The sequence below is a fragment of the Ambystoma mexicanum genome, chromosome 4q (genome assembly GCF_040938575.1).
Source record: "Ambystoma mexicanum isolate Mex_15411 chromosome 4q, UKY_AmexF1_1, whole genome shotgun sequence".
Lineage (NCBI taxonomy): Eukaryota > Metazoa > Chordata > Amphibia > Caudata > Ambystomatidae > Ambystoma > Ambystoma mexicanum.
In genome coordinates this window covers 1041764720-1041790080 of record NC_090928.1, presented here as the reverse complement: position 1 = coordinate 1041790080, position 25361 = coordinate 1041764720, and the positions used below count along the sequence as shown (strand labels likewise).

Below are 25361 nucleotides of genomic sequence, written 5' to 3'. Positions count from 1 at the left end.
CACTGGACACCCAACAGTTGTCTCCGGCCTAGCTCAGTAATTCCCCACTTAATAGTCGACGGGAAGTGTCTTCCTGTTGAGTGGCTGTGTGGCGCAGGCGACGTACGCCTCCACCGCACCCGGACCAGTGCCCCAAGAAGGCGACACGCCAGCCCCTGAGGTGCGCAGGGATCCCCCCAGTGCAGGTGGAGCCCAATGGCCCTGAGCGCAGGGGAGGCTTAAGCAAGTCTGGCAGCTGAGCTGAGGCCTAAGCAAGTGGGACCAGGGGAGAGATATCAGCGTTCCTCGAGGCAATCCGGGACCCCCTGTGTTGGCATCCCAGAGGACCAGAGCTGAGGGAAAGCTCTAAGGCGTTGAGGCCAAAGCCCAGCCCTTGGATGCCAGCCCCTGATGCAAGTCATCCACCGACCTGCCCAGCGGCGCTCACTGCACACCTCGGGATAGGACCGGCCCCTTTCGGGAGAGAAGAGCTCTTATGTGCACCGGCCAAAACCCTGGATGGCTGGGGGTGCTGGCCCCAACGCGGGTCGGCCGCCGCCCTACCTCAGTGGGCTCACTGCGCACCCTGTTGGGGGACCGGGCTCTCTCTCTGGAGGGAAAACCTCTAACCTGCTGCCCCTGCCCTAGGGCACCAGGCCCTGACGTGGGTAAGCTGCCACCCTGCCCCCCCCCCAGCGGTCACACCGTGCCCTCCCCAGACTTCTCCCAAGGGCTAAGCTCTAACAACACAAGGCTAGAGCCCTGTTGGCCCCTGTCTGCTTCAATACTCTTCCACCGGCCATGGCCGACTAGCAGCCGAAATGGGCACGAGGGCTACCCGGCCCTACCTGCCAAGTTTACCACTTCCATGCATGACACCTTGAGCCAGTCCTGGTTTTTGCTTCCAATTGCATGCAGGAACTTGTAGTTTCGTTTTCACCATTTTAAGGATGGGCCTACAGGTCCCAGCATGCAGTGCGACAAAAAAAAGCCTGGCTCGAAGAGTCCTGCATGGAACTGGCAAACTTGCCAGCTTTGCTTTTGAGGACTTGTGCCTTGTAGTTGGGAACACTTATGTGATTGAAAAAGCTACCCACAGAAACTGGAGATAAGATGTAAAAGTTGGGAAGGTAGGGTTAGCTTCTTTAGATCACGCACGTGGGTTAGATTTGTAACCATGCAGTGCTCTATTAGGCCACAATGTTCCACATGATTAACAATATGTCTTTAATTGAGATATTTACTTTATAATCACAAGCCTGCTATGTATCGAAAGCTCACAGGCTTTGTAACCCATGGTAGCTTGTGATTTGCTTGATGATCGTCACACTATTGTATATCTGATGTATATGGCTTTTCAAAAACCCACTGTGATTCCCACCCCCGCTCCTGACTCTGCCTCTGTCCTTGCTAATCTGCATCTTGCCATCTCCAACACTCTCGACATCCTTGCCCCTGCCATGAGGATCCGCCTGTAACCTGTCATCAAGAACAACAGCTGGCACGACTCCGAACTAGCATCTCTGAAAAGTGCAGTTGATGAACATAGTCCTTGGGATCCTCCTCTCACAAGCTGGCCTACCATCTGCTATAAAGGCAATATCGCTTCTCTATTCACTCCAAACAGCAGGCCAACATCCAAGCCTTCATCACTGGAGCCTCTAACGACACACCCAAACTTTTCAAAATCTGCAAGGAACTTGCCAATGCACTTGCAGTCTCCACCTCTCTCCCTCCTTCCCAGGCCCTCTGCACTGCCTTGGCCTCCCACTTCACATGCAAAACTGAAGATATTCTGTCCTCACTCTCCCCCACCCCCATCTCATTTTCCACTCCCACTCCCTCGCCGCCCTTGGCCCCTCTCTTTAATCCCCCTTCACTCTCCTCCTTCCTACCCATAAGACCGGAAGAGGTCGCTAAAGTGGTCCACTCCATGAAGGCCTCCTCCAAATCGGTATTCCCCTGCTCCTCCAGAGCCATTAAGGACAGCATCCTATTAAAACAACTCTCTGACACCCTCGGCATCACTGACCGGCCACTAGACTGGCTAACCTCTTTTCTCACTAACCTCCCCTCCCAGTTGCAATTGTGCCCTTGCTCCTCCTCCACCACCCTCTCTACCTGTGGTGTCCCCAAGGGCTCTATCCTATCACCCTGGCTCTTCAATATCAATCTCGCCACTCTTGCTCATCTGATCTCCTCCTTCTGTCCTCATTTCCAGTGTTATGCCGATGACACACAGCTTTCCTTCAAACTTCATTCTTCCTCCCCCCCTCATCCCCCGACTGTCTGTCCTCCATTCAGGCATGGTATTCAGCGAAGGATCTCTGTTTCAATGCCAGTAAAATGGAGATCCTCCTCATCAGGCTACCTGTGCCCCTCATTCCTCCTACCCTTTGGCCATCCTCCTTGGGCCTTCTACCCCCGCCAACCTGTGAGGCCAAAAACTTTGAGGTCATTTTCGAATCCGCTCTCTCCTTCACCCCTCACATCAAAAAGTCCCACTTCCAGCTCCACCTCCTCAGGGGCACTCTTCCTTTTCTCACCTTGCCCCGGAAACCCAATGTCTCCAGAGCTCTGGTCCTCTCCAGGCTGGACTACTGCAACAGCCTCTTTCTCAATCTCCCTCTCTCTTCTCTTCGCCCCCTCCAGCTAATCCAGAATAAGGCTGCAAGACTTACCCTTGGCCTCAAGCCCAGGGACCTTATCTCTCGAGCACTAAAATCTCTCCATTGGCTCCCGGTGGCTGCAAGGGTCAAATTCAAGAACCTCTGCATATCATCCACAAGGCCTTCTGGGGCATGAGACCACACTATCTCCAACTTTCCCTCCCTAAAAACTCCCCTGCCAGAGCCCTACACTCCTCTAATTCCAATTCACTGACTGTCAAACGTTTCTCTAAGCAGAGTGTGTGGGGGGAGGGGGAGGCAGATTGCACTCCGCGGCTGTCACCTTCCATTAGAACAGCCCCCCTGCCCCTCCCAGATTTGAGCCGGACCTCCTTAAGTTCTGGAAACTGCTCAAAACTTTGCTCTTCTCTACCTCTTTTCCTCTCTCCCTCCCTTGCTAATCACCCCAGTACTGCCCTTCCTCTCAGTCATTACCAGCAACCCCCCCCCCACCACATTGCCTGCCGGGGGGACTCCACACACCACCATTGAGAGTTGCCTGTACTAGCACTTAGCCTGATGTGCTCCTCCTGGCTCCCCTTAGCACTTTCCTCTTGAGTCCTCCTCCAGCACTTGTACACACCTTTGCTCCCCCTTTCCTTCCCTCTCCCTTGCACTTTTCATCAATGCACTTGCACGGCCGAATGCCACAAGGCCTAGTAGGACCATGACTGTAAATATATCACTGTTGCTCTTTGTTTCTTGCCACTGTCATTATTTCCCCTGCTCCCTTCACCCTTTTCCTTGTGGCGCTTTGAAACACGATTCTGTTGTATAAAGCCCCTTACAAATGTCCAATAAAATAAAATAGGGTACCTACGTAGCTTCAACATTATTTTTAGCTTGTTTGAACTTGTTTTAGATGTAGATAGTGTTTTGTAACCAAAGACAAAATCTGCGTCTGATAGGTACTGAGCTCACTTTGTATCTAAATCATACAGTGTTTTCACATGTTATGTTATGTTAGTGGAATTTATAGAGCGCAACGTTGCCATTTGCATGGTTTCTAGTATTCGAAGGCGGATCGAAAAAAACAGAGGGGTTGCTTTGTTGGTGGGAGGAGAGGGAGAATGTACACGTACTTTTGCGGTGCTGTTGTAGTTTCAGTTGGTGAACAAACTGTCACTATTTGTGGGTTTGCTTTAAGGTGCTCTTGTTTGGTGGGCGTGCACGGTTTTTATGTCCATATTGGGGGCCTTGTGTGCCTGTGGCATAAGTATGCATTGGCCATGTTGATATTGTTTGAGTCATTGGAGGAGGTGTGCAGTGCTGCTGTTTGGTATCAGTATGTAGGGGTGTGTGGCATAGTTGGTTTGCATGTGATATGTTTTCAGGAGTATTAAGTGTTTTATTTATGGGTTAGTTGGGGAAAGTAAGTGTGATGCTCATGGCATCGGGTTAAGTCGTGCAGGTAGCTTGTTGGGTAACTGTAACCCAGTGTGCTGTGGTCATCTATGTTTGGTCTCTCTTTGACAATGACCTATGTCTTGCGAGTTAGCTCAGCATATTAAACAGCAATGCTTTTACTGCTTTCCTGAAGGTCAGGTGTTTCTCTGTTGTGCATATTCCCTTAGGGAGGGAGCCCCAGAGTTTCCTTGGGATGTTTGAAAAGGCTGGTCCACCGTATTTCATTTGCAAAGAATGTTGAGGTTTAAGGCGTTGGTGATTGCTAGACCTCAGGGTTCTGTTTGGTCTGTAGACGAAGATTTATTTTCCTGCCGAGACTCTGCTCCCTTGCTGCAAATTACTTTGTGAGCAATACAGTGGTATGAAATAGATCCGTTTCTTGACTGGTAGCCAATGGAGTGATCTTAGTGCTGGCATGTGTTCTCTCTTGTTGAGTCTTAGAAGGAGTCTTACTGCTGCGCTGTGGATTTGTTGTTGTTTTTTAGTGAGGTAGTCGGACATGCCAAGGCATATGTTGGCAAAGTCTATTCTTCACATGATAAGTGAGGTAATGGCGAGTATTCAATGTGGAAAAGTTAGAAAGAGAAATAATTGTCTGATAGATTGTAGACAAACGTAGATTTATATACTACTGTGTTAACTTGAGGTTCCAGTGCTAACTCATTTTCCATAAGGATTCTGAGATTTTTACCCACTTCAGGGGCTCCTGGTCTGGTTCCCATTTCCAAAGGCCATGATATGAGGCAGTTGGGTAGAATGGTTGTTGGGCGTGATCATGAGTTCAGTTTTTATCCATGTTGAGTTTAAGGTTGTTGTTATTAAACCATGCATTGATTTGTGAGAGGCCAACTGACAAGGGTTTGTTTTGCCTATAAATCAAGTGGCTGAAGGAACACTTGGTGGAGAAATGTGTATTACACCAGCACTGCATTTACAACTGCAATAAGGTCATTAAATCTCAGAAGACTGCTTAAGAATAACACTAGAAAGTCAAAGTGTGACGTCAATGCTTGCTAGAGCAAGCTCAAAGAGATGCTGGGGGTGGTTGTTTCCAGGGGCAGATAGTGGGTGGGAATGGACATAGGGATTAGCATGGCAAGGCGCAGTCAGTGGTTGGATAAATAACGAAATATCCCCCTCCTCATACCCTGTCTTCCCCTATCTGCAATCCAATGCAATAGATACGCTTTCGGCTTAGAAGCTGGGCTTTACGCGCCACCTAATAGATCAACATAACATGGTGCCAATGCAGTTAATTAAAGGAAAAGTGTATCTGATGCTTTGTTTACTTCCCCCTTTGTACATCTGCATACGTGTAGGCATTTTCAGTGTTTATTATGATTCTGTTAATATACCGAAAATAAATAAAACTCTGCCTACCAGCGCGGGATAGGAAGGACTAAATGCAGTATCTGGAAAGTTTTCTTTAAAACAAAACTGCATTAATAGCAGTCATGTGTTTCACTCGTGGGTGTTAAATTGCATTCTTTTTTTATTGTGGGAAGGGAGTGTGGGGGGCATGTGGGTTGTGAGATCCTGCGGTGAGGGTGCACACCTGCATTTCATACTACCACCCTGACTAAACTGAGTAGCAGGACCACACCTCGGAATTTCTTGGTGGAGTATAGCCAGAGTAGATCCTCTGCTATTCTCTAAATGTCCTTTTTATATCTCTGGCAAGTTGGTTGCCCATGACTTTATAAAAGCCACATATATGATGGAAACCCTTTGCAGCATGAAACAGCTATGCATGTGTTATATGCAGCTGAAATTTTTCCACCCCACACAGTTTCATCAATTAGTTGTGATTGCTTTAACGGTGGTAAAGTTTGTATATTACATTGAAATTGGGGTGTAAGTCCCTATTTAGCATTGTACATGCATACCTTTGCATCATAGTCCTTTACTTGGGATGATTTATTTGGCATGTTTATACTGTGTTTTATGTTACACCTTTGGAATATAAGATCTAATTTGTGTTTGGCCTTTTCATATTCACAGGAGTCACGTTTCCTGGTTAGGTCAGTGGATCATCTCAAGTGTATTGTTAATGCTCATATACAATTTGGTAAGTTGATGTTTTGCCTGCGTCTGTTACTTACAAAGTACTGTTATCTTACGCTAAAATATTACAGAACCCCAGTTCTCATCTATTCGGTCTCCTCAGATTACCAACATCCTGAAAATATGTCAAACAGTTATTGAACCCATTCGCAAGAGAGGGCTGATGAACCACCTCAAATCATACTTTTCACCAATGTTAGTCAATTAACACTAAGGATACATGTGTACTTCTAATCAATTCCTTCCTCTGACAGATTCCTGCATCATTCCGGCCTCTGACATGTTTTCAACCATCGGTAAGGTGAGCCCTGTGGCTCTGCATCCACTGTGCTCAGCAACATTGGCGTCCATGATTCCAGATTTGACAAAATGGGTGGTATATATGCAGCTCAACACGCTACTTAGGGATGCCATGGCTAATCTTTTAGTGATATTTTAAAATGTGTTTTTACTGCATAATCACTAATCCCCTGGAGGTCTTGTGCTATAAACCTTGCAGCAATAATGGGAGGCAAATGTCTGTGTCTGACATTCATAAGTAGTGCCTTTGGTGCCTGCATGCCGATCCTGATAGAGGAATATGGCTTCTGCCAAAGCATGAACCAAATGATCCTATGGGAGCATGCTGCAAACCTTTTCACTGCCCTTTGCAAGGGTGAGAAACTGACATTTTCAAAGTCCCCAGGTTCAGAGCTGCCTTTTAAGACGCCTCCCCTCCCCTGCCCCCCTGCATTACTGAGGAAGGACTGGAAGAGTTCCACCCTCAGTAGAAGGAAAACAAGAAGAAACATCACAAGAGATCCCACTCCCCCAGGGACTTATCTAAGTGGCACTCTTGTTCCTCTTCTACCTGGACGAGACACTCACTTGTGCTCCAAGGGTGATTACACTTTGTTGGAATCCTCACCTGCCAAAGTAGGAACCACACTACAGAGCAATATATGGAATTCAAGCATCCGATCTTCACCAAGGTCCCAGAAAAAGTAGCTTCAGCCTCACCATCAGAGGTGGAGCCTTCTGAGGCTGGCAGAAGCACCTCTACTCCAGCATGGGGTCTGGCATGGATTCACATGCTCATGAATATTCCCCGTCGTCAGGCTGGGAATCCTTGGTAAAAGAAAAATCAGTTCAATTTCTGGACTGTCTTTCTCCCATAAACCAATCACTGAGCTCTGGGTCATACTGCCCCCAGCCAATGACTGCCCTCCACGTAAGCCCCTCCTCTGGCAGCCATCTTCACATTTTTACAGCACATTCAAGTGTTGGGAGTCCTCGTGCTTCGCTCTTTGAGCTTTTGCTGCGTTTTTTGCTTTTTTGAAAGTTAAACTCTATTTTTCGGTCAATCAAGCCCATGTGCTCCATCGATCATCCTTCCGACTAATGTGGACCTGTTTTTTCTGATTTTTCAGCACACCTCAGGCTATTTTCGTCGAGTATTCTTCTTGGAGTCTTCCAGAAGATTCTTCAGGCCTACACCGCATGGATTATGTTAGACGAGAAGAAGGACAGAGCTTCCCTCTTCAAACTTTGCTCCGACTGCGGTTTGCGGAATGTGTACATGGATGACCAGCATTCCTAATGCCTGTACGTTATGATATGATATGGCATTTCTACACAAGTGTTGCAAGACGTGACAAGGGAGGGGGCACAGAGGGAAGACAGAGACACCAGTCCTACTAGGCCAAGTGTCTTTCAGAACGTGCAAGTGCAGAGGAAGGGGGAGGAGGAGAAGTGCAGAGTGAGAGGGGGGTGGGGACAGTGTAGTACAGGGGGTAATGCAATAAATAAAACAGTAAGAGAAGTAGGGCCAACTGGTGGCAAGTGCAAGGATAAGTGCAGACATCAGGTGTCAAGTGCTGGTGGGGGACTGTAGGGATACAGAAATAGTCCGCAAGTGCAGGGGTTGCCAGGGAGGCAGTGCAGGTGTGTAACTGGCGGGGGAGGGGATGTGGGCCTGTGATCCGAGAGTGGCCATGTAACCAGTACAGTTTCAGTTAGGAATTCAGCAGGGGAGAGGAGGAGAGAAAGCAGAAGCAAAAAGGAAGGTTTTGAGGTGGTTCCAGAACCAGAGATGGTTCTCCTCAAGTTTCAGGTAGGCTGTTCCAGAGGGAGGCACCAGCCGAAGAAAGAGATCTACCACCAACTTGTTGCTTGGAGAAGCAACTGACCCTGAGGGAGTTGGAGGCGGATGAGCGAAGAGCTCAAGAAGGAAGATATTTAGGAAGAGAGAGTTGAAGGTATTGTCATGATGCCTACCTCCAAGGAGCCAGGCCTGGCCCAGCAACCCCAGAGGCAGACATCATTTTCCCCAGGGAAGTCTCAGCGGGCCCAAGTCGGGGCCCTTTGGACTCAGTCCTGGCGCCTTAGGCGCCAGGCTCATAGCGGACCCCAGTCCTGGCGCCTTAGGCGCCAGGCTCATAGAAGAGGATATGTGTTTAAGTGCTTGGGTGCACGCTTACCTGATGCAGACCTTGCTGCTTCATCCAGGCCCTCTTGAGGCCTGAATGGGACTACTTTACCTGTAGGACTACTTCACCACCCGGATGTGGTCGGGGAAGGATACATACCTGATTGGTGGAAGGATACATACCAGGAACTTCTTCCAAGGCTATTTAAACCCCACCCGAACAGCCACACGTGCTTCGCGTTGTTCTGCACCTAGCAGCTGGACGCTCACCGTGTCAGCTCCTGCATCCTGACTTCAGCCACGCCTGCCAGCACCCTGGAACACCTGCAAGGGGAGAAAGGAAGAGAATAGGAGAAGAAAAGCCCTTACCTGCTAAATCTGCATCCCGGGGTCATTTCTCCAACGGCCCTGAAAAGGAAGACATCATTTTAAAGGCATTTTGTTTCGATCGCTGCAGCGCTGCATTTTACTCACCTTTGCAAGGCGCTTCCATCTTCAGCAGCGATCTTCCGGATTCAGCTACGCCCCGGCGCCTAGAGGAAAAAAGACAAGAACAAAGGTGAGAGGGAGAAAAGGAATAAGGAAAGCTCAGTTTCCTTTTAAGTCTTACCTGTTGGATTATTCCCACTGCATTTCGGGTCCTGCCGCTTCCTGGCATCTCCGGACCCCGGCCCCTATGGGGAAAAAAGACAAAGACATTGAATGAGCGAATGCAAAGACATTACCTGAGCGCTCATCCAGAACTGTTTCACTTCGGGTCGGCGCCATATCTCCGGCACTCCGAACCCCGGCCCCTAAGGGGAAAAAGACATAAGCATTAGCGCTTGCTGCAATTAGACAACGAACATTATTATTAAGCTTGAACTTTTGAACAGAACTTTTACAGCGCCTTACCTGAACAGTCAAGCTTACCTGAACTCCCATCAATCCTCAATCCAGTGAAGTAACTGGGTTTCAACGCGCCCCTGCATCAGAAGCAGGATGGAGAGCTCATCCTTCCAAACCCTAAGGAGGGTATCCAACGAGCCAGGGAAGCCAGAATAGAGGGGCCCTTCCTGTCCATCTTCAGAGTTCTGCGCCTTCGACGCCGCGCCTCCGTGGGAACCAGGTGAGCGTTACAGGTATTGAGGCCGCAGAAGGCCTTGTGGACAATGCAGGGGTTTTGAACTTAATCCTCGCAGCCACTGGGAGCCAGTGCAGAGATTTCGGTCCTGGAGAGAGATGATCCTTGGGCTTGAGGCAAAGGACAAGTCTCGCAGTCCTGTTCTGGATGAGTTGCAGAGGGCGGAGAGTAGAAGCATGCAGATTTAGAAAGAGGCTGTTGCAATGATTCAGCCTAGAGAGCACCAGAGCTCTGCAGACAGTGAGCTTCTGGGGGAAGGAGAGGAAATGAAGAATACCCCTGAGGAGGTGCAGCTGGTAATGTGACTTCTTAGAGACGTCAGAGATGTGAGGAGAGAAAGAGAGTGTTGAGTCGAAGATGACCCCTAGGTTTTTAGCCTCGCAGGTTGGGTGACAGGAAAGTAGGGAGTGGTTGTGCCGATGAGGAGAATCTCAGTCTTACTGGCTTTAAGGCAGAGATCATTGGTGGCACACCACTCCTGGATAGCAGACAGACAGTCAGAGATGAGAGATGGAGAAGACGTGGCCGAAGGAAGCCTGAAAATGAGTTGTGTCATCCGCATAGCACTGAAAGTTGGGGCAAATAGCGGCAATGCGGAGGGCAAGAAGTGCCAGGTATTGGTTGAACAGCCAGGGAGAGAGGTTAGACCCATGTAGGACTCCACAGGTAGAGATAAAGATAGAGGAGAGGAAGGACCCAAGTTGGACCTGGGGCATGCCATGCACCCTACGCACAAGGAGGAAAATTGCGCGTTTTGCAGTGGCTTTTCGAAGCGCACGTTGAAGGATCGGCACCAATGGCTGAAGTCGTGGTTGCAGTCCAAGGCCTCTGCCCCGGGTGGCACCCGAGAGCATGCCTCTGGATCCGGAAAACCTGAGCGGGCTTCTAAATCCTTTGAGGGCGCCCCACCCGTGGGGGCCCAACACAAGGCCTAGCACAGAGAGTCCGCTTCCGTCTGACTCGCTGCTGCTGCGGGTCCCGCAATCTTCATCCTCATCGGCAGCAATCTCCAGCCACCACTCTGGAGCGTCGTCCAAGAGGAAGTCAGCTACCCAGGGAAGCTGAGAGAATATCCGGAGAAGGCCAATCAGGGTGCGGAGACCGAACCTCCCGCGGCAGAGAAGGCCAAAGGGGACAAGGTTTCTGACAGGGCCCCGAAGGAGAAGGCCAAGCAGGACAAGGTGACTGAGATGGCTAGGAAGGACAAGGCCAAACCGGATAAAGGGCCCAGCCTTTCCGTGACGGCCCAAGTGCACCAGGCGAGATTATCGCCGAGCCTCGAGGTAGTGGGGGCGTCACTTGCGAAGACCGTAGGGGCGGACTCTCAGGGTGCCCCTACAACGGCCGGGGTGTCTCTTCCTCCCAGAAGGTAGACCTCGAGCCTACCTGTTGAGAAGACCCCCGAGAAGAGGAGGGCGGACCTAAGCCCGAGACCGACCCCTCTGGACCCGAAGAAAGGGGCGGGGGCGTTGAAGGCCTGCAGGGTACACACATTTCTTCGCTGATGATGATGAGGTCATTTCCGTCCACACCGTCCAGGAGGGCGATGACGAGGGTAACGCCAGAGACTTCACCACACGATGGAGGAGATGACGGCGAGGGCGACGACGACAGGGATACCACCCACGACGAGGGGCCCCAGGACAATGAGGTTCCAGCACCTAATGTTCCAACACCCCAGATACCGCCTAGAGACCTTTCACTGGACATTCTCTCCACCCTCCACCCTCTGGTGTCGTAGATACAGAGGAGGATCCTGACCCCCAGCGCCTGCTCCGCCCGCGGCAGTTCCGGCCACCCGTTGACACCCGCCAAGAAGTGGAGGAGGCACCCTACGCCTCCATGCCACCCATCGCCCCCTCTCCGCTGCCCCTCTCCACCCCAACCCCGAGGCGATGACTGGTGCAGATGACCACGACGGGATGGGGGACCTCCCACCGGACGAGGTGGGCTCCTTCCATGCAGCGATTGCCCAGGCGTCTGAGCTGTTTCAGCTCACACCGGAAGAAAAGAAGGAGGGCTTCTTGTACCAATGCCGGGAGGCGGAAAGAAAGACCATCCTTTCTGTCCCGCTCCTGGACGATGTTTGGGATGATGGGCTGACTCTGCTGAAGAACCCCGCTACAGCCCCATCAAAGAGGTACCGGCTGGAGAAAAAGTACAGGGTGCCGGACTCTGCACCCAAGTGCCTACTGTCCCAGCATTCACCAGACTCGGTGGTCTCGACCGCCGCCAGGAAGAAGTCATCGGGCTCTGCGTCCTCTTCTTCCTCCACCTGTCCGGATGCTGAGGGGAAGAAGTTGGATTCGATGGGTAGGAAAGTGATCTACTCGGCGGTGACGACGGTCAAGGCTGCCAAGGCCCTTGTGATCGTTGCCAGATACGACCGAGAGTTGTGGTTTAGGCTGGCTCCTCTGCTGGACTTCCTCCCTGAGGACAAGCGGGTCGAGGCTTTAGAGATTCTTCAAGAAGGCGAGGTAGCGTTGGACCACACCATCACAGTGGCCCTGGACATTGCGGACACAGGGTTCCACCAGATGTGAAATGGAGTTTGTCGTCAGCGTCGTGGTTGGCTAAGGGCCACCAACTTTTGACAGGAGGTCCAGACAAGGGTTTTGGACATGCCCTTTGATGAGGACAACCTGTTTGGGAAAGCTGTGGATGAGTCTCTCCAGGCCATCACAACGTACACGGAAATGGCACGTGCCCTGGGCACCCTACAGCAATGTCGGACGTCTTTTCGTTCCTCAGGAGGGGAAGTCTTTAAGATCATCTAAGGGTTTTGGCGGGGGCTCATCCTCTTATCGCCAACCCTCCCACACCTCAGCCCAGGAAGCCAACATAGGTTGATCCAAGGCCTTCGGAGGCAGACGTCGTCGTAGTCAGGGACAGTAGAGCGGCCCGTCAACCTCCAAACAGGACTGAACCCACCAGGACGTCGGGCCCCCACCCGTGCACCCCGGTGGGAGGCTGACTGGCGAACTTCATCGGCGTGTCGAAGACCATCTCCACTGACAGATGGGTGCTGGACGCTCTCGCCCACTGACGCACCTTGGAGTTTCATCCAAAGTGTCTGCGAATACCACCAGTGGCCCAGCAGGAAAACCACATCCCTCAGCTGCTACTGGAGGTTTGGGCCTTGTTACGAACAGGGGCGATAGATCTGGTTCCACAGCGACTCCAGGACTCCGGAGTATACTCAAGGTACTTCCTCATACGAAAGAAGACTGGGGCTGGAGGTCCATTTTCGACCTACGACGGCTCAACAAGTACATAAAGTCCCAGAAGTTCTGGATGGTCACGCTGCAGCACGTGATCGGACAGCTGGAAGAGGGGGACATTCTGTCGTCGTTGGATCTGGAGGACGCGCACTTCCACGTCCCCATACACAGCAAGTTTCTGCGCTTGGTCATTCAGGGGAAGCATTATTGGTTCAAAGCTCTTCCATTCTGACTGAAGTTGGCGCCCAGAGTCTTCACCAAGTGCTTGATGCCTGTGGCAGTCCATTTGCGACTGCAAGGGATCCACGTTTACCTCGACCTGGACGATTGGCTCATCTGGGCCGTTCGTCTGCTGACGGATCTGGGGTTTTCTCAGTGAATTATGCAAAATCCTGCTTAGCTCAATCGCAGCACGCTCAGTTCCTGGGATCCAGGCTCAACACGGTGTCATGCCTGGCGTGACCGTCGGAGGAAAGGAGATCGGACATCTTGGGAAAGGTCCAACGACTGTTGCCACTGAAGATCGCCACGGTGAGGACCGTCAAGTCGCTGCTCGGCATGATGTCGTTGTGCATATAACTGGTTCGGCTCTGCAGGTTGCGTATGCAGCCTCTGCAGGAGTTCCTCGATGCCCGTTGGGTTCAGGTGACCGGAAGCTTCCAGGACCGGATCATGCTCAACGAGTTCCGACGAGCGATCAGATGGTGGGGCGTATGCTCCAATATCACCGGAGGCATTGATTTCCAGAACCTCCCGTACCAAGAGACTGTTACGCTCACCTGGTGTCCACGGGGGCGTTGATCTGGACCGGCCTGATGTTACTTCTTCCAGCGATACTCAGAGCGCCGAGATGACGGAGTGGACCGGGCCACCCAGCTTGGTCTGTGTGGCTCGTATGAATACTTTTCTGTAATGCAGAAAGGGGAATTAACCACCTGTGAGGTTTAAGCTTAACCCCACCTTCTCCCCATGAATTACTTTGGGACTCCTTTAGATTCTCACCTGATAATCTGGAAAGATGAACTCTCCATCCTGCTTCAAGTGCAGGGGCGCATAGATGACCAGTTGCCTCACTGGTGTGGGAAGTTGGCGAGTTGCAGACAGAGTTGACTCCGTAGAGGTAATAGTTATAAGAGTTCAAAACGTCTGGAATTCACTCTGTCCAATTCCCCTAGGTTGCCCTTATGGATCTGGAAAGAGTTCACGTGGCAACCAGAGATGCGCAGGTAAGTGTTTATTAAAGCTGTTCGGAATAAAGAGGGAAGCTTGCTCTAATCTGTGGTCTTTTCCCTTTTCAGGCATCCATTCGGAGGAAGAACTGTGGATTGAAGCATTTACCGCAACCGGGTAAGTCTGTAGCGGAATGTTTCCCCATAGGGGCCGGGGTGCGGCGGATATGCGGAAAAGGTCGCGCCGACCCGAGATTAGGTGAGTATCCCTGGTGATCTCAAGTAAGTCTTAATATTTGCCTTTGTTGCCTTAGATAACTCTCTGTTGCTCACCTTATTGTTTTTATGTCCATAGGTGATGAAGAGCGGCCGCGGACTGAAGATGAGCGTGATGGAATGCTGAAAATGGCAACAGGTGAGTTCAGCGCGGCGTTGCAGGAGGCGCGGCAAGAGCGACTAATGGATTCTTTCTTCCAGGTCCAAGTCGGGAAGATGCAGGATTCAGGTGAGTATGAATAAACTCTTGCTCTAACCTTTCCTTCTGTTTTCCTTGCAGGGTTCAGGAGCTCCGGAGTGTAGACGGGCGTGGCAGAAGACTGGAAGCTGCTGCAGGCACGGTGAGCGTTACGCTGCTACTGCAGAGTTACGCAAAGCACGTGTGGCTGTCCGGGCGTGGCTCAAATAGCTTTGGAAGAAGTCCCAGGTAAGTATTCTTCCACTGCCCCACCCAGGTAAGAAAATAGTCCCTGCATTAAAATAGTCCCTCCTAAGCCTCATTTGGCTTAGGTCTTCATGCAGCATGGTCTGCATCAGGTGAGTAAGCAGCATGGTCTGCTTTAGGTAAGTTCTCATAAATGAGCCTGGCGCCTATGGCGCCAGGACTGACCTTGTTCTTATGAGCCTGGCGCCAAAGGCGCCAGGACTGTGCCCAAACAGCCCCTAACTGGGGCTTTTGGGCATGCTCCAAATGGCGTGATGCCTGCTTCCGGGGCTGCTGGGCCTGGTCTGGTTTCCCGGGGGCAGGCATCATGACAGAGACAGTCACGATGGATGCGTCTCTGGAGGGGTGGGGAGCTCACACCGGACTTCTTCACAACAGAGGTCTGTGGTTGCCGGAAGAGAAGACACTGCACATAAACATACTGGAATTAAGGGCGATGCTTTGGGCCCCCAAGTCGTTTCTGCCATCCCTCAAGGACAAAGTGGTGAGGGTTTTCACAGACAATACCACCACAATGTTTTATATCCGGAAGCAGGGGGGCACCAGATCCCCAGCGCTCTCCAGGGAGGCGCAGGACTTGTGGCACTGGGCTGTCACCCAGGGAATGTTCCTCATTCCGTTCCACCTGGCAGGAGTACAGAACACCGTTGCTGACTCTCTCAGCAGGGAGCTATGCTGTTGCCACGAGTGGGGGTTTCAGCAGGACCAAGTGGATAACCTGTTCAACAAATGGGGCAACCCCCAGATTGATCTGTTTGCGACGCTGACGATCACCAAGTGCTGGAGGTTATCCAGCAGGTTGCCCCAGCCGGGGAGCATGGGGGACGCATTCTCATTCCCCTGGGACAGCCTGTTTCTACATGCGTTCCCTCCGTTGCCGTTGCTTCTTCGAGTCATCAGTCGACTCAGGCGGTACCGGTGCATGATGATCCTCGTCGCACCAGCGTGGCTGAGGCGGATCTGGTATCCGGACCTTCTTAGCATGTCATCTTAGCAAGTCAAGCTTCCAGTGGTTGCGGATCTTCTTGCCATTGAAGGAGGCGCAAAACTGCACCACAATCCAGGATCGCTGAACCTGAAGGCATGGCTCCTGCAGCGTTCGAGTTCAGGGGTTATGATCTTCCAGCGGACTGCAAGGAGGTGCCCGCCAAGGCCAGGGCATTGTCTACTCTGAAATGCCATGGACACAAATGGAAGAGATTCACATTTTGGTGCCGTTAGCAGAAGATCGACCTTCTGAGGGTCACAGCCTCAAGTGCTTCCATATTTGCTGTTGTTAGCTCAATCAAGGCTGGCTCACACTCCATCAAGGTTCATCTGGCGGCTATCTTCTGCTACACCAGATCTCTGGGACGGTCCTCCCTGTGGTCAGCCGTCTCCTTAAGTAATTCATCAAGGGACTGTTCCAGTTGTTCCCGCCGGTGAAGGCTCCGGCCCCGACGAGGGAACTCAACGTGGTGCTGACTAGGCTCATGGGGGCTCTATTCAAACCTATGCATACATGCTCTGCTGAAGTTTCTGTCTTGGAAGGCAGCTTTCTGCCTTCCAAGACAGAACTCACCTCTGCCAGAAGAGTAGGTGAGATTCAGGCACTCTCCTGTAAGCCACCTTACTTGACTTTTCACGAGACAAGGGTGGTGCTGCGGATGCACCCCTCTTCATGCCCAAGGTTTCGTCTGACTTTCACCTCAACGAATCCTTGGTGTTACCTGTGTTTTTTCCGACGCCTTCGTCGCCGGCTGAAAGGACTTTGCACTCGCTGGATGTGGCTCGAGCGCTGAAGTTTTATGTGGCCCGCACTAAGGATTTCCGGAAGACTTCTCAGCTCTTTGTCAACTTTGGTCCTGTGAACCATGGGAAGGCCCTGTCCAAGGCTTCCATTTCCAGGTGGTTCTCCGGCTGCATCACTCATTGTCACAGGTTGGCAAACCGACCGTTGCCTGGCCCTCCGAGAGCCCATTCCGCGAGAGCGATCGCTGCTACAACGGCATTCTCGTCTGGTGTACTCCTGCTGCACATCTGCAGGGCTGCTACGTGGAGGTGAACGCACACCTTCACGAGATTCTACTGCGTGTACAGGGATTCCAGGGAGTAGTCCAGAGTCAGCCAAGCAGTGCTGCACAACCTGTTTGCTTGAAGGTGAGCCTGGTGAGGAGGTAAGAGATTGCTTCTGTTGAGCCTTACCACCTTCCGTGGTTGTGCATGTGTGTACTGCTGTGTATTCTTTATTCATGAGCATGTGAATCCATGCTAGACACCATGCTGGAGAAGGAACACGTTACTTACCTGTAACTATTGTTCTCCAGCATGGGTCTGGTATGGATTCACATGCTAACCCTCCCAGCGGCCCCTCTGTGGCTCTTCTCTTGGTCCTACTGCCACTTTACGTGCTACCAAATCTGACCCTAACAAGTTTTAAAAAATATCCATCTCGGAAACTGAAAAGATCATTGCATCCCTCAAACCCTCCAACTGTAAGGGTGACAGTTGCCCAGCCCAGTTAATCAAGGATGCCAGAAGAGACTTATCCCCACTCATAACCAAACTGATTAATGCCTCCTTCTCGTCCAATACCATCCCAAGTAACCTACACCTCCTCAAGAAGCAAACTCTAGATCCGGCCATTCCCACTAACTATAGACCCATCACCACGGTACCATTTCTCCTCAAGATAATAGACAGTAGCATAATTACAAATCCAGCATTATTTTGAAACTAACCAACTCTTAGGCAACCGCCAATCAGGATTCAGACCATAGCACGGCACAGAAACAGCCTTAATTGTTCGTAAAGTACAGATTGACGAATTCAATGACAAGGGAAACGCCACCATGCTACTCCTCCTTGACCTGTCGGCAGCCTTTGATTTGGTGGATCACGCAGTCCTGTCCAACACCTGGCATCGGCTGCCCACTTCTCAAACGAGGCTATAACCTGGATCCATTCATTTCTGGACAACCGCACAATGAAAGTCTTTTCCACATTGGCATCAGCGGACCCTATCGAAATAACTTGTGGTGTACCCCAAGATTCATGCGTCTCGCCAACTCTATACAATATCTTTACCAAGCCCCTATTCGACAAATTGGACAGACTGGGTGTCACCTACACTAATTACGCAGATGACACTCAGATCCTCATTCCCCTTTCGGGCTTTTTCGACACAGATACGGCCTTGGTAAACAAAATATATCTCATCATTCAGGCATGGATGGCCACACATGGACTATGCCTGAATGATGATAAAACCGAAATACTACTCCTCGGATCCATCGCCAACTTAAAAAAACGTAGCCCTAACTACTCCGCATTTAACATTGATGGCAACATAATCACAGTTTCCAAAACAGTAAAAACATTAGGCTTTCACCTCCACTCAGCCCTAACTCTAAAGAAACAAGTTAACTCCCTTGCATCCTCCACAGCCTACACGTGTAAACTCATTAGGGCAAGTAGAGCTTTCCTCACCTAAGCCAGCTGCATCATCATTGCCAATGCCCTAACACTTTCCAAACTTGACTACTGCAATGCTCTGTATTTGGGAGCTATCAAATACATCATTGACAAAATTCAAACATTGCAAAACAATGCCCTTAGAACTGCCCTCAACCTACCCTCTAAAGAATACATTTCCAACACTAGAAGAAAACACAAATGGCTCAAAATTAGTGACAGAATCGCACTTAAGACGGCATCACTCACCTTCAAATGTCTCAATAATGCAGCCCCCCATACCTGGCAGCTAGAATTGTTAGAAAAACTTCCACTCGCCCCACCAGAACCGCCAACTCCTACTGCCTTCAGATACCCAAATCCAGACCAAAAAAAACAGGCGGCAGCAGCTTCCCAGTTAAGGTAGCCCAATATTGGAATGCTCTCCCACTTGACATCAGAACAGACCAATCGTACTATAGCTTCAGACGTAATATTCTCGCATGGCTACAGTCCAATGAACCCCTCGACTAATTAAGTACTATCCCTACCTATTAACCTGTCTATACATATGTTTATCTCCCAACTGTTTTCTTTTTCAAGTGTTGTAATGCATATATTTATACTATGCCTGCAACTAAGTTTTTAAGCAATCTTGTTTTCCTGTTTTATGTAGCGCCCTGTTACCTTTGGGTTTGGCGCACCATACAAAATCAATAAACAAACAAACGATGAAGAGGACATTGATTCCAATGCGGATTACTCTCTTTCCCACTGTTGGCAATCAATACACTCTTTCAGGGCCTCCTTGCTTCAGTTTCGGCGTTCCCTTCTCCCCTCTGGGTTCACTGACAACCTCTGTCTTCTCTCACTCCAATCGTACACATTTGGGTACTCCCCTCGGTTTCTGCTGGACTTGAGCGACATTGAAATAAAGGTGGCAGCTGCTGGCCACATGGGGAGAGGCTATGCAAGGGAAAGGAGTGATGACATCATCAGATTCATCACAGCCATAAGATAGTGGGGAAACACATGTAGAGGTTATAAAACCAAGAAAGGAATCCAATCTGATAGGAGAGGATTGTTAGGCAGAAACCTGTGCAGTTCCCTCTGGGACCACTCCAAAAGATTTAGGACTACAGGTGTTTGGCAGTAAACCCACTTGGTAGCAGTCTGTACCACACAGATTCACTTGGTAGCTGTGGCTGAGCAGTCAGACCTCCCTCAAGAAGAGTTAGGCAGTATACAGAGTATTCACAATAGGTCAAGAGAACACAGTAGAACAAGTAAACACTGACTAGGGCTTGGTGTAAAAGAGATATAATTATTTATTTAAAACCACACAGGCACTAATAGTAAGCAATTCAAAATCACGGTCACTAAAAGATATACACTCCCTTAAAAGAATATTAGACAAGTCTTAAGTAAAGCCCCACTTATTTTCAGACAGCGGTGAGCGCTTAACATAGATGGCACTCTAATAATTTGTTTTAAAAAGGGAGAGAAAAGCAGAGAATAAATTGGAGCAGATCCCAACACTTTTTCACGAACACACAAGAGAGAAAGGCAAAGTAACACCGTGAATTCAGAGTCAATAGGCTGGATCCGCTTTAAGAGGATCAAAACGAAATGTGTCCAAGGTCATACGGTTGCAGTGCACAAAAGTCTTGTAACGGTTCAAAAAGGAGTTGTACCAAGGAAAGGGACCAGTTAGAGGGTCAAGGTGGCCAGCCCAGTCCAGAAGGTTAAGAAGTCATTATTATCTTGTTGCAATCTTTAGAAAGGGAGGCCTGGCGGACACGGTACCTTAAAGTGGTGAGAACGCTCCAGCGGGGGCATTTGTTCCTGGCAGCAGGTGCAAGTCCGTGCTTCGTCCGGGGGAAGAGAGGATCTCGTCGTGGAGGAAGACAGGAGTCCTTTGCTCTGCCAGGGAAGAAACCAGCCGCAGAGTTTCTCAGGTACAAGGAGCGGTCTGGTGATTCGCGGTTCAGTGGTGAGTGGCTAGCCGGCTGCCGGGGTGCTTGGCACGGGCAGTTCGACCACAAACCGGTCTGGGGTACGAAGAAAGAAGGTAAACTGGTTGTGCCCACCAGTCAGGGGAAGAAGCCTCTCCAGTCGGGAGATCTTCTCTGTCGGCGGGAAGTGGTGAGTCGGTTCTGCAGGGCTCCACCGGTGTTGTCGCCGTGGTAGGTCGGCTCAGCTTCTCCCTTGTTGGATTCTTAGGTCCTGTGGACTGAAGTTCCAGTCCCCAAAGCCCTGCTTTTATGCAGAAAACCCCCATTCACTCAGCCTAGCTGTCACTCAAACATGCTAAGTGGTGAGCCGGCCGGCTCACCACTTGGGCCAATCACACAAGAGTGCGACCTGAGTTACCAAGGTAACTCGGTCCAGGGTGCCTAAACCCCTTCCCACACCCCCAGTGGTACCCAGACAGAGTGGCACCACTTTTGGAGGCTTCTGTGGAGAAGCCCGCCAAAAAGTGGAACAAAGGGCTCGACTTGGGTTGGGGTCACAGAAGAGAACACAAACGCCATTTTAGAATAGAGTCTTGGCAAAAAATACCAACCGGAAAATTAATATTAATTAAATAAACCGGCGGTATGTTCGAGGATATGAGAATTAAATAATTAAAGTTGGTAGCCTCGAACAATGGGAAAATCCCATAGGAAAATATTTGCGGTCGAATATAAAAAGTAGTTTCCACTGCCACCAGCCAAAACTCGATCAGGGGGGACGGAGATGTGCCCCCTCGACTAACAGACTCCGGGGCAACCGAATTGCCCGACCAGTACGTCCACAATATGATGGTTTGTACTGGTTTCTGTTAATAATTTGGGACTTAGTAAAGCCAATGGCGACTTTACATGCCCTGGGAGACAGTAGTCAGTCCCAGGGTATGGAGTCTATGGTGGGGTGTCACTATGACACCCCGGTGTTACTGCACGGAGGGTGCTGTGTCACACACATAGGAAAAACACATGAGACCCTATGGAGTAAAGGACCCCATAGCCCATAAAACACATTACCAATCAAAGGAATACCATTAATCATGTCAAAGAGTGGGAGAAAAAGAGTCTCACTCTTGGCAGGAGGTAAAAAAACAAACTCCAGAAATCCAGCAAAGCTGCTGGGGGACTCATTAGGTTAGGAAATTCAGCCTAAAGAGAGAATTCTCCCTAACAAGGATTAAGGAGACAAGGATATAATAAGAATACAAAACTAAGAAAGTAACCAAATCTGGACATAAATTAATAATTTGTGCTGTCTATTGGAAACAGTAGCACCCAATAAATGAATATTAATCGATGGCAAATGTATGGAACGTTTTGTAATCTGAGAATATTCAATTCTACAAAGTGTGTCTTTTGCAATTTAACAATTTTACTATTTTTGATTAAAGATTACTTTTGCTAAACAAATAAAAAATGTGTTCATATGTTGGCGCAATGGTTTATTAGAAGTGGTTTAAGATGGGCATTCTTAAAGGTTTTTTTGTACGATTCCTGTGAGCATTTTATTAGTTTGCCAAAATAGAGTGCTGATGGTTCCTTGTTGAGGATCTCGTAGATATTTGCTGAGGATTGAGCCATTGGACAGCCGGATCTGAGAAGTGTCATACGTTTTGAAGTCTGGTTCAGAAAGTGATTTTAAACTCTCATCGGGAGGGTTGTCCAAATTATTTGGCCAAAATAGTTTGAGTTGGAGCCTATAAACCTTGGAGCGGTGGAGGACTTTCTAGAAGAATGTTATAAACTATATATTTTTTTTTTTATTTATTAAAAGTTGTATTTATAGTTTGATTAACAAACATTTACAACATCGTCAAATTCAGTTATTAAAATCATTACATAGAAAATTAATTTACATTCACAATATATTAGTTTAAATTCATCATTACATATCATGTTAAATGTTATGGATTAACTTTAGTGATTAAGCTAAATTCATACTATTTCCGTGCGATTAAGCTACCAATAGATAAGATTTTGTGCTTTTTTCATGCATTTATACTATTGCCAAGTTATACATTAAGATTTATTTCATATTTTCTTTCGCATCTAATTCAAGTTCCAATTTTTCAAGAAATGCGCATAATAAAACAATTGTTTTCATTGAGTATCCCCACATGAATTTTTTCCAACACCATTCCCTTGCTTCCTGAGTCATACCCAGCACCTGTGGACCGATTAAAGTATATCGCAGGGTTTCAAAATGCTGACAGTATAATATAAGGTGTTTCAGATTTTCTATCCAGTATTTTCCCTCGCAAAATCTACACCATGGTTCAAGTCCAACATTAGAGTTTTTTTCCCATTTAATGGTTTTCTCATAGGTGTGAAACAGATTAAGTTTGAATCTCAGATAGAAATGCCTCTGTTTATTCGCCGGGAATTTAATCAAATAGGATTTGCGAGGCAGTCTTGATGTTACAAATTTTGCAGCTTCAGAGTATAATTTTTTATCTTGCATATCTTCTATTGTTAGTAGCCAATCTTGCTCATATAAGTGTTTCTTTACATGTCCCATACGATATTCTAAATCCATTGGTTTCAAACCGCATTCGTCTAATTTTTTTATCATGCATTCCGAGAACTTCAACAACGATTTAGGTACTCGATTCTCAATCATGGTTGAAAGTTCGCCATACAATGACTGTTTCTGCGGAAAGATCATCTTTCCATAATTCGTTAGCTGTCGCCAATGGAACCTGGTTGATAGGGCAGATATTCCTAGCTCTTGTCGTACAATACAATTTGGGAGTGATTTCGGCAATCTCAAAGTTGCTTTCCACAATTGCCCTTGAATTTGATCTAATATTGAATCAATGTTACAAAGACATAGATCTAATCCATAAAGTAGAATTGCTTCCACTTTCAGCATATAAAATTGAAAGAGTGGTTCCATTGAAAATTTACAATGCTTTAAAAATACCATCCGCATTTGAGTCGCTAGAACATTTTTTTTTGCTTTTAAGCTAGTGAGCCACGATTTTCTAGAAGGTGAGTCAATAACATCATACCCCAGGTATCTCATATTTAATGCGATGGGCATCTGAATAGAATTTATTGACCATCGCATTTTGGGATATTTTTTTTTTAGGTTTTTTAGTATAAAGATACTTGACTTTTCGACATTACATGTAAGATTGTTTTTAAAAAGATAAGCTTCAAATATTTCAAGTTTCCTTTGTAGGCCATAAGGGGTTCGATCAAAAATTAAGACATCATCTGCGAATGCAATCCATTGGATACGTAAGTGTGCCAGTCTTGCTGGATAGCTCAATTCCGAGTTCCATATAGTCTCAATGTCGGAGATGTATAAATTAAACAGAGTAGCTGCCAAATTACAACCCTGCTTAACCCCCACTTCAGTCGTAATCGGGATTGTTGTAGAACCAGAACTATTAATACGGACTAGATATGAGGTGTTCTCATGCAATTTGGCTAACATTACAATTAACTGAGGCGGAAATCCCATTTCATCCATCTTTGTCCAGAGAAGAGCCCTAATTACACAGTCAAAAGCTGCTGTTAAATCCACGGATGCCATGTATAATGGACCCGTATTCATTGAATTCGTCTGTGCAATTAGGTGCGCTAAAACAGTTGCATTTAATGCTGTTCCCATTCCGGCGCGAAACCCAATTTGAAACATCGATAAAATGTTCCGTTGTTTAATAACCGCCTTCAGTTGTTGCAACAACAAGATTGCTAAGGTCTTGGCACTTGCGTCCATCAGAGCAATCGGGCGATAGTTACTTGGCTTTGTTTTATCACCTTTCTTGTAAATTGGGACTATAATCGATTGTAGCCAGGATGGAGGAATAATAGAAGAGTGAATAATCTCATCAAATTGCATTTTTAGTATCGGGGCCCATAGCTGGATATTTTCTTTCAAGGCACAAGGTGGAATGCAATCCGGACCAGGCGCTCTTGATTTATTCAATTTTCCAAGTGCCCATGTAATATCCTCAATTGACCAACCCTCAAGTTCATTCAGCATCTTGTTGGTGAACTTGTCAGAAAGTGCTTTAAATCGTTCCGGTAGAGCAAATTTCTTGATAATATTGTATCCATATTTCGGCACTTATAGTAGATCTTTGATTCACCGTTTGATGTAAGTCATTACTCCTTAGGAGTACCCATATGGACGCCGGTCATTTTTGCATAATGCGGCAATCATTGTTTGGTTCATTGAATTCTGAAGATAAATCCTGTAATTTTTTACACGATTGGAATATTTATTAAGAACTTTTCGTTTTTGTATGTGATATTCACCGTTTGCCAGGCACATTCTATTTAGTTGCAAGATTTCATATTTCTTTTGTTTCTTTAAAATTGCAATTCTGGTAGCCATTAAGTCGACTACCCGCGGCTTTGTTGTTGCTTTTGTTTTTTGAAATACCACATATATAAGCGCTATTATCATAATTAGTGAAATTTGTTTGATCGTTAGAACAATTGTTTGCAGAGGGTGATTATTTCTAGCACTATCTATTAACAACTTAATGATTCCATTTGAATTTTTGCAAGTTCTAGTATTCCATCGTAGGGAAACACCTGGACGATCTTCCATTATAAATATGCTCAATGGATCTAGTTGCAATTTTGGAATCATTAGTTGAAAAGCCACATATAGAATACAATGATCACTCAATTCATTAGTTGCGAGCTCTACTCCTTTGCAATCAGATGCTAGTTCCCCAGATACCGCAAAGTAATCAATACATGAGACCCTATTGTTTCGGGACCATGTGGTCGCCTTTCCTTTTGTATTAAAGGGCAAGAAGTCTATATTCCAGCGTTTAAAGAATTGGCTTAAGCATATTCCCCGTCTCCTTGAGGTCAGGGGTTGGCTTTGTACATTCAATTGAATTTCATTTGGGGGAGTTTCCATGCAGTTTGAGTTGAAATCTCCTCCTATGATTATTTTTACATTAGACCACTTACACAAGACTTCGTCAAACAGGATATCGAGGTCGTTCAGTAATGTCTATTGCGGTACCTAATGGGTTAAAGTATAGTGATACTATTAAAACATAGTCCATAAAAGATAGTCCTGTCTTAATTACAATTGCAATATAGGATGTAGTTATAACAGTTGAGAACAGGGAATACATCAGAGTAGTGTTTACCAAAATGGAGATTCCCCCTGACGGTCGCCCTCTA

General features: G+C 48.0%; 1 protein-coding gene across 1 annotated transcript in view; it reads left to right on the top strand.

The window, feature by feature from the left end:
* The window catches only part of RAB3GAP2 (RAB3 GTPase activating non-catalytic protein subunit 2), a 2371691-nt gene that overhangs the window by 1747034 nt on the left and 599296 nt on the right, over positions 1-25361 (top strand). Inside the window, exon 27 of the mRNA XM_069608591.1 lies at positions 6057-6123. Coding sequence (XP_069464692.1) covers positions 6057-6123 — 67 coding nt within the window. The remainder of the gene's footprint in view (positions 1-6056; positions 6124-25361) is intronic.